The sequence below is a fragment of the Syngnathus acus genome, chromosome 5, assembly GCF_901709675.1.
Source record: "Syngnathus acus chromosome 5, fSynAcu1.2, whole genome shotgun sequence".
NCBI classification, from domain to species: domain Eukaryota; kingdom Metazoa; phylum Chordata; class Actinopteri; order Syngnathiformes; family Syngnathidae; genus Syngnathus; species Syngnathus acus.
Genome location: NC_051091.1, coordinates 4,242,255 through 4,251,643, shown reverse-complemented (window position 1 = coordinate 4,251,643; position 9,389 = coordinate 4,242,255). Strand labels below are relative to the sequence as shown.

Below are 9,389 nucleotides of genomic sequence, written 5' to 3'. Positions count from 1 at the left end.
ATAAAATGCCCCCTTGTCTAAAATAACCCCGTCAAGAAATCCCTTCCTGACCACTTGATAGACTATTTTAATCTCAAATAGTTCACTTCAAACATTTTATTGTATAAAAAAAAAAAAAATCGTGGACAATGACGCGGTGACCGTTGTACGCGCATGCGCACTTGCTCTCCACGCAGCCCGCGCCGGTGGTGAATGCAAGTGAGAAATTCAACTGCGTGATCTGTGAAGCAGCCAGGCGGAGGCGGCGGTACCAGCCTTTGAAAGAATTTCGCCTCGTATTTGACATCCAAGCGGACACAAGGTGACTGGGGAACAAGTAAGAAGGCCTAACCGTATTTCTCGTCGCATTTCTGGGCACATAATTGGCGAAAGAGACCGTTTCGGGGACGCATCAACATCGTAGCTGGCGTGGTGCCGCATGTCGGCTTTTTGAGTTCAAAACAAATGTGACGAAGTCGACAACACAGTGTTGGTTGAGGCTGTTGGCGGAGGTATTCGTGTCTTTGCTGATGTGTGTTATTATGTCGCTCCCCGCTTGGAGCCTTGAGGTGGCTATCTGGTGTCGTGGTTGGGAAGTTAAATGCTTTGTGTTCCCACGCCGCCGCGCTCCCACGGAGAAAAAGTATGGAGAAGTAAAGGCCTAGCGCGAGGCCCCAGCGCGCTAGCCTGAGTGACAGCTGCTCGGCCAATCAGAATGCTTCTCCCCGCCCATGTGTGACTCTTTCCACCAATCGGATTTGCGTACATCTTGACGTAGACAAAAGGGTTTTCCCGCTACGCCTGCTGGTTATAAAAGACCACTGTACTATAAAGTATCAAGTCCAGATCTACGTGCTGGTAAAACGCATATTAAACAAGTGTATGAAGTAAAACATTCCGTTTAAATGATTCGATGCTTGAGATTTTTAAGATATGTGAAGAATCGTGTAGGCGCATACAGTTTTATATCATGGCGCAATGACATTATCTCATAGATCATTTGTAACGGATTACGATTTTAATGAGTCATTTTGTCGTGTCACCGTGTTTGTTTTAATGGTCGCTGCATCCCCCCCAAGCATCGTTTCCTGTGTCTGCCTTGGTGCGGTTATGTACTTCCATTGCTATGCCGATAGTCGATCACGTTTCAAGCTTCACGTAAACGTTACGTGATCGACGGTGTGCGCGAGACGGTGCCGGCCACGCACTCGAGCCGTTACCATTGTCTCCTATTGTGTCTGAACGTGGGATCGGCTGATCTGCAAACACGTGGGCCCAGAACCGTGAACATATCCGGTTTGTAGCTTGACTGTGCAGCGTCGCCCTTTAAGCACGCCCAGACGGCTCCATGAAAGGCTTTTTTTTTTTTTTTTTTAATTCTATAGTATATGTATCCGATTTGAATATGAATAATGGACTCTTATGGTTGAATGATGGTCGACACTTGCTGCTATTGGAACATGCTTGCATACTACAGTTGATTATAAATTCATTCATAAAGGTTAGGGGAATGCTGATCCCGAATCTGAACAAGAATGCTCATCTCATTACCATTTAAGGGGCCTGGCTCACCTTAGCGTATTTCCCCCTTCTGTATCATCTTCTAAATGTGTGTGTGCTTTGTCACGCTCCTATGTTTTCCCCACACAGAAGATGCTCAGTACAGATAACGGTGGTAGTGATGATACTAAATTCTAAATAGTGTCATTTATGAGTAGTATAGTTTTGGAATAGTGCCTTTATGGGTGGATGTGTTTGTTTGTTGTGTGTCCAGGAAGAGAGCCTTGATGTGGGCAGTATGAGTAAGACGCCCCCTAACAGAAGAGGGATAACATTTGAGGTGGGAGCTCAGCTCGAGGCCAGAGATAGCCTCAAAAACTGGTGAGTCATGGCCTCATTCATTCCTTTCCATCCTTGAAACTCGCCACCACTTTCACTTTAGTGTTTAGTTGTTGTACTCTCCTTGCCAACCTTGTATGGAATGCAAAAGTCAAACACAAGCTGTTCTGTGGCACAGATTGTTTAAAAGAACTTCATTGGTGCATGCAAAGTTTTCAGTTAAAGGGGAAATGAAGTCAAACATTTTCCTTACAATAATATGTTCTATGCAACCGCACTAATGTAAACACGGCATTCTGATCATGATTTCCTTTGTGGAATCTGAATTGAGCAGCAGCATCCATCCGTTTTTGTACATCTCAGGGAGCGGCCATTTTGGCCCTTGCTGTTGACTGAAAATGACATCACAGTTGCTCAGGTAACGACCAATCACGTCATGCGACATTCGTAAACTGAGCCCTTAAGCCACTGTGATGTCGTTTTCAGTCGACAGCAAGTGGCAAAATGGCCACCCCCAGAACAGGTGAACTTTGCCACTTGATTCAAATTCCACAAACGCAGTATTAATCAGAATTTGTTGTTACAACTTTCTACTTGTACCCGCAACTTTCAAATAATAATGTGAACTTATTTCCTTCTTGACTTTTGTTGCTCCCTAGGTATGCTGCCAACATAGAAAAGATTGATTACGACGATGAGAAAGTACTAATTCATTACCGTCAGTGGAGTCATCGTTATGACGAGTGGTTTGAGTGGACAAGTCCCTACCTGAGACCCGTAGAGAGGGTCTCACTGAGGCGTCAAGGCTTGCAGGACGACGCTCCCGTGCCTGTAAGCCAGTCTTTTTTTTTTTTTTTTAATGCCCTTTGATAAATTGGTTGGCTCTTGAAAGTGGTATTATTTACTTTTCTATGCCTTAAGCCATAAACAATTTTGGGGGGTGACAAACATGACACTTATAAGCATCACTTATTCATCCAGACTTGTCTACACCTTCAATGCTCCCCAGAAAGCAAAGATCGGCCGCAAGGATCCATCCGATCTTGAATTGCAGTTCTTCAATGGTGTGCTAAATTGGACTGAAATGTTTCTCTTTGGTTTTGCCAGGGTTTTCAAGTCAATGACAAGGTCCTGGCAAGCTGGTCTGACTGCCGTTTCTATCCTGCAAAAGTCATCTCGGTCAATAAAGATGGTGGGTGAATTCAAAAATGTTTTTTAATATGAATAGAATGAAATAACCTGCAGTTTTAAAAGTCACTTGTTTATATTACAGTGTCTTATACTGTGAAGTTCTTTGATGGCGTCATCCAGACAGTGAAAGGAATACACGTGAAACCTTTTATTAAAGAGGTGCGTGTTGAATAACCGTAGCCATCGTCCGTTGCTACCCAGCTATCAGTTGCTTATCCACTCTGTTTGCTCACAGAGAGGCGCGGGAAAGTCTCGCAGTTCGGAGAGAAACATGGTTCGGAGAGTCCCGAACCGCAAAGACCGGAGACCTCCGGTGAACGGTGAGTCGCGGAACAAGAGGGCCCGACGCAGCACCTCCGACCAGGAGAACGACAGTAACAGCGAAGAGGAGGAGCGGGAAGTGAGGATGGTGAACGGCAAAAGCAAGAGAGCAAATGGTAAAATGGAGGCCTCGCCCGCGCTGAAACAGGCTGAAGAGAAATCGGGGCAGTCGGAGCAGAAGAAGCCCGCTGCTGCAGAAGACGGCGGCAGCCTACTTACAAATGGCGCCAAGGACTGTCATGACGACAAATGTCATGAAAATGGAGATGTAAAACAGGAAGAGGAGGAAGTGGAAATGGAGGCCAAGCCACACAGTGACTCAGCCAAGCCATACACGGAAGTGCCCGATCAACCGGAGCAGACGCCCACCGAATCCAATGGAGATTTGGAGCAGAAACCAAACGTAAAGTCCGAGAGGTTGCAGCCTGATGTGACCTCACCGCCTCAGCCTGTCAAGCGTAAGTCTGTCAAATTATCAAGCAAAAAAAGCTTCTCTTTGAAAATGATGTGCAACAAAAAATAATTGTGACTAGACATTATATTGGGGCGAGAGAGAGTCCATTCATGGTTTTTCCTGCTTTTTACAGCTGTGAGGAAGCAGGGATTCCACAACCCCAACAGATTTAGCAGAGAACCACGTAGGTTATCTTCTTGAATGACGAGCACTTGTTTGCCTAGGCGCTCCCTGACTCCTACCTGATTTGTGCTTGCTCCGCAATGCAGTGTACAGGGTGATCAAAAACCAGCCTCCCCCCGTACTTTCCATCAACCTCGACCACAACCCCTTCAAATGCAGCGTCGCCGGCTGCGCCAAGTCCTTCCGCAAGGCCAAGCTGCTGCATTACCATATGAAATACTACCATGGCGAGGAGCAGCCTCCGGAGGCAGAGTGCAGCCCCACGAGAAGCAGCCACGGCAGGTCGGCAGAGAAACAGGCCACGTGCGGCGCTTTGGATGGCCCAAAGAGAAGACGAACCGTTTCTGCTTCAATGCGTGAGTTTGATTTGTCCTGATGGAACAGTAAAGCATATTGCTCCATCTCTGCATACGGACCCTTTACATTTTTTTGTAGACACAGTAGCTGCCGCTGCGGCTACTCGGGGCGAAGTGAAGGCTGCAGGCAGACGCACTTCGGCTCCCTCTGCAGTAGGGACACATGGCCATCAGCAGAGGGTGCTGCTAAGGGAGAAGAGCAAGGAGAACCAGCTTGGCAGCAACGGATGCCAGCCGCACGATCAAGACTCAGACAAGCGTGGCTTTGACGGTGGTCAGTAACAATTCCCAAACGACTATCTACTTAGTCTTCAGAGTGTCAAAAAGCTGCGTTTGAGCCCTTGCTAATTTGCAGATTCATGTCATCGCTAGTTTTTTTGTTTCATATCTTTGTCCCGAGAAGCTATGTAGAACTGAGGTGAGAATCTTCATATAGTATTTTGCTGCCATCTATTGGCAAGGCAGCAACTATGCGCAGATAACAGGGGAAAACGCCAATAAAGTTGAAGTTGAATCGGACAAATAAAGCCTGCAACCTTTCCAGGTCCAGTCAAAGATAGACCAAAAGAAAAACTCAAACAGAAGGACTTCCTTCGCATTAAGCTTAAGAAGAGGAAGAAAAAGAAGACAGCTCAGTCCGGTAAGAAGGGATTGTGCGCATCAAGCCCCGTCCCATCTCGTCGCATCGCTGCTGCTTTGCATGTGCACTCGCTGTTAAACTGCAGAAGTAGCTTGTCTGCAAAGTGTGAAGCCCTCCATTTTGTCTTCTTGGCATGGTTGCTACCGTGTGTGTTTAAAGTGTTACATGTGCCACTTGGCCAACCCCATATCTTAGCAGGAACGGCCATGACCAGTTTGATTCCATGACCAGTCAGTACTGGCAAAATGATAATGACTAACTCCAACACAAAGTCCAACATTGTTAACTGGAATTCACTGCCAGCGAATTAAAATGACGTCGAGAGATGTAAATCGTCAATAAATCAGAATATCAATATCACATGTCATGATGAGCACTTGGGTAGAGTTATTCATTCAAGAATCTCCCACCATTGGAGTGTCGAATGCTTTAACTGTACTGTATTAACTGTTTCTAAATATTTGTTGACAATCTCAAAACAGCGTCTCCTTAATTGTTCCAGAAATGTTTGCCTCCCCCAAATGGACATGTCAACTGAAATGAATCTTCCAACTGTGTTATCTACATGTGCTTTCCCCTCCTTCCCTGTATTAACAGACTGCACAGATACTGAGGAGAATTTTGACTTCTCAGTATTGTGCCCTCCACCCAAATTGCAATTGCCATTCAAATATGCCCCCTCACACAATTACAAGCGTGAGGCCTACCGCTGCAGGCCTGGATACAGCGACTCGGTGCAGATAAATGTGGATGGTGGGTATCTGACCGTGTGTGTGTGCGTCTACTTTGCACATTGTGTCTGTGTGACTGTTCATGGCTTTCTCTCCTGTCCCATTTCTGCTATAGCCATCGTTAGCCGCATCACATCAGAGTTTTCCTAATCTTGCTCATGTAGTGCACAGCAAACCTGTCGACGTCGCCGCTCAAATGTACTGTTGCTTGATTAACTGCTGAGCAGTTCTTTACTTGTCGCTTTGCCAAGTATTCCACAAATAGCTCTGCAAGTACAAACAGTTATTGGACGAGGTTGAAATAATGACATTTATACTTGTGATTATGAAGGAACTCCAATTCTGTGCTTTGTCCTTATTTCTGTAGATGATGATAGCTTCAGTGACTGGTCCACTGACAGCTGTGGGTGGAGCGACGAGGACTACGGTGTGGATGTGGACGTGACAAGTCCCCCTTTGAGCATGGACTGTGGCGCTGATGGCAACGACCAAGAGATCGTACGGTGCATCTGCGAAGTGGAAGAGGAGAATGACTTCATGATCCAGGTCATTCTTTAGAAATGTAGACTGAGTTAGATTTTCAATGATTTTCTTTTGAGTGTTTCACTGTGTCCTTATCTTGTCTTGCAGTGTGAAGACTGTCTGTGCTGGCAGCATGGCACGTGCATGGGCTTGCTGGAAGACAATGTCCCAGATAGATATGCTTGTTATATTTGCAGAGACCCTCCAGGTGAGAGGACTATTTGAGTCACATCACTGCAGTCAAGCAGGGCTCTCACACTTGTTGTCAATGTTTATTTCCAGGCCAGAGGCAGAGTCTGCGCTACTGGTATGATCGCGAATGGTTGAGCAACGGCCACATGTACGGCCTGTCCTTCTTGGAAGAAAATTACTCCCACCAAAACGCCAAGAAGATCACCACCACACACCAGCTGCTTGGAGATGTGCACCATGTGGTGGAGATTCTCAATGGACTGCAGCTGAAGATGAACATTTTACAGTGAGTCCCATGAAGCTGTTGGGGTTTTTTTTTTTATGGCTAAAAAGTAGAAATTGACAGATGGCGTGCCTCTTTTTTTTTTCTCCCCAGGAACAACACGCATCCTGACCTGAAGCTGTGGCGGCAACCTTGGAAGAGAGTTGCTCGGCCACCAAGTTGCTCAGACTCTTATCGGGGCAGCAATGCGGCTCCCTCTCCTGTCACGCCTGATGAGGACATGAGTCGGGGCGAAATCTTGATGTCCAACGCCCTAGAAAAGCTGAGCCGGGCAGCCGCCACCGCCTCGTCCTCGTCCAGCTCCTCGTTCCCGTTCCCGTCGTTCCAGGACTCGTACATCATCAGTGAACACTGTTACCAAAAACCACGAGCCTACTACCCAGCCGTGGAGCAGAGACTGGTGGTGGAGACCCGGCAAGGGTCTGAGCTCGAGGACAGCATGCGGAGCACCGAAGAACTACTGGAGCGCGAGCAGCGCTTCGGCGGCCTGCTGGAGACGGACAAGCCCAAATCCGTCAGCATGAGCAACAAGGTAATGAATGAATCCAGATATTCTTTTTGTGCTTCTTGTGTGTATTGCGCAATAAAAGCCCTTTTTTGTTGTTGTTGTTGTGGTTGTTGTTATACCTTATCCGACATGATCATCTCCAGGCTACATCTGGGGGCTCTTGGCCTGGCGTTGAAATAAAGAGCGAGGTTTGGAGTCATCCTGAAGAGTCTTCAGATAACTGCAAGACACAACAACAGTGGCAGCTCAACTTGCTGGATCACATAGACGCCGTTCAAGATGAGGTCTCGCACAGGATGGACTTCATTGAGCGAGAGTTGGACGGTAAGACCTCTACTGGCCTTCATTTACTTGAAGTTTAATCAGAAGATTGAAAAATCCCAAATGTAAGACATTTGCATTGAATGTAGCTAACTAAGCGTAATTGTGCTTGTATGCAGTGCTTGAGAGCTGGTTGGACTACACAGGGGAACTGGAGCCTCCTGAGCCGCTGGCCCGTCTGCCTCAGCTCAAACACCGCATGAAGCGGCTGATGTCGCAGCTGGGAAAGGTGCATCAGCTCACCCTGTTGAGCTCCACATGAGGGCGCCACGGAACAGCAGTGGTTGGATTTTCACGGAGTTTGCCAGCAAGACTTGATTTGTCTGCAGCCGCTTCTCCTTCCTTTAAGGGTTTTGTGTGGTGAATTCAGATGCTACAGCCACTGACATCCTTGTATGGAAAGTCAGCATTATGAATCAGGATTAAACACAATGAGTAACCTCGTACCCCTGCAGGAGAAAGTCCGTTGGACCAGATTACACAATGGTTCCAATGCAACTTGATGGTCGATGCCTTTTGTCTGCCTGTACGGCTAAAGGTGGCTTGTAATTCTCTCAGTGCATAGTGCATTACACACAAGCTTTATATTCAGCTTGCAGTTAAGTTCCGTAAACAAATATGAAAATATTTTTGGACATGTTTAAATATGCGTTTCCAGTCGTGCTTTTTAACTGTCTCCTTTCCCGTTAAAAGGCTTGATCTCGACGACACCCAGTATGTAATGGCACTTTACAACCAGTCTTGACAAACTGACTTTCTTTTCTTCTACATTGTGAAGTTGTTTTTGTCTTCAATCTTAAGTTTGTTTTTCAGCTTTTGAAATGAAATGAAATGGAAAGCGTGATTATTGTTGCGTGTTGAATGGTTGCGCTTCCCTCCAGTTAGTGTGCCACTTTTGTTTACTTTTTTATTTGTTTGTCACAGTATTCCTCACTACCACTGTCTCTGCATTATTGTTGCTGTACCACTTGACGGTCCACTGAAGACTTGTCCCCGACTGGATCTTGTACTGTTGCCCATGACAAATACGGTTTTGATGAGATGAAATTGTCTTCTACTTTCAATTTGTTACACTTGTTTCTTTACAGTACTTTGTAAATATGTCCATCTAAATGTGCTTTTCTTTCCTGAAAATATTCTCTACACAGATGTCCTACGCTACTGTACTGTCTGGCATAGAGCAGGGAAAATGTTGAACGATGCAAAGAAATCTGCTGGTACATAAATAAACCATCATTAGTAACCATGTCAAGCTTTGTCCGTAGTTAACTTTTTTCCCCCTCCCATCTTGTTTATCCATCTGGCACACTGTCACTAAATTAAAGTTGCATCATCAGTTTTGACCTCTTACACAATCGGATCAAAACTGGTGGCAGCATTTTGTGACTAAATGCTTATCGTGCTGGACACCAGCAACAGGACTGATTCCTTTTCTGCCCAAGTGCCGCTGAGCTTGGCGATCACGCTCATCGACTAGTGGCTGGGGACACAGACAAGCACAACATAACAAATTGCGTGCAGACCTGATATGATTCCATCATAGCTGATTGGAGCGGTTACATAATACGTTGTAGTTAATCGTTTTAGTTGACCGGCAGAACAGAAGGACTTGTCCAAACTAAACACTGTCATTTTTTTTAACAGTCGGGACGGGAATATTCGTAAAGCTGTTTTATGTTTGTTTTTTTTTAATTCTTGAAGCCTTTACTCTATTTTTACTACAATTTGCAGTAGGAGGCGCAAATCTGCAGATACCACAACACTAAAAGCGACTTCTTATTTACATCCACATATTCGTCCTGTTTCTTTCAAATGACTATTATTTATTTATTTAGTCAACATTATTATTTCTTTTATTTTTGTCGAATA

At 45.6% G+C, this 9,389-nt stretch overlaps 1 protein-coding gene across 3 annotated transcripts; it reads left to right on the top strand.

Annotated features, from left to right (window-relative positions):
• Positions 1–174: 174 nt before the first annotated feature.
• LOC119123052 (PHD finger protein 20-like) lies at positions 175–8,772 on the top strand. Of its 3 annotated transcripts, none has more exons than XM_037251840.1 (17): positions 175–301; positions 1,754–1,860; positions 2,478–2,649; positions 2,926–3,010; positions 3,092–3,168; positions 3,245–3,788; positions 3,918–3,968; positions 4,054–4,323; positions 4,403–4,597; positions 4,868–4,963; positions 5,561–5,716; positions 6,062–6,240; positions 6,325–6,424; positions 6,499–6,694; positions 6,785–7,223; positions 7,343–7,523; positions 7,640–8,772. In XM_037251840.1, exons 2-17 carry the CDS (start codon positions 1,778–1,780, stop codon positions 7,780–7,782), a joined length of 2,967 nt encoding a protein of 988 aa, XP_037107735.1. In that variant the 5' UTR covers positions 175–301; positions 1,754–1,777; the 3' UTR covers positions 7,783–8,772. The 3 variants fall into 3 exon arrangements, with proteins under 3 accessions (XP_037107735.1, XP_037107734.1, XP_037107736.1); XM_037251839.1 differs by having other exon boundaries at positions 175–316; XM_037251841.1 differs by lacking the exon at positions 5,561–5,716 and having other exon boundaries at positions 175–316.
• The last annotated feature ends 617 nt before the right edge of the window (positions 8,773–9,389 follow it).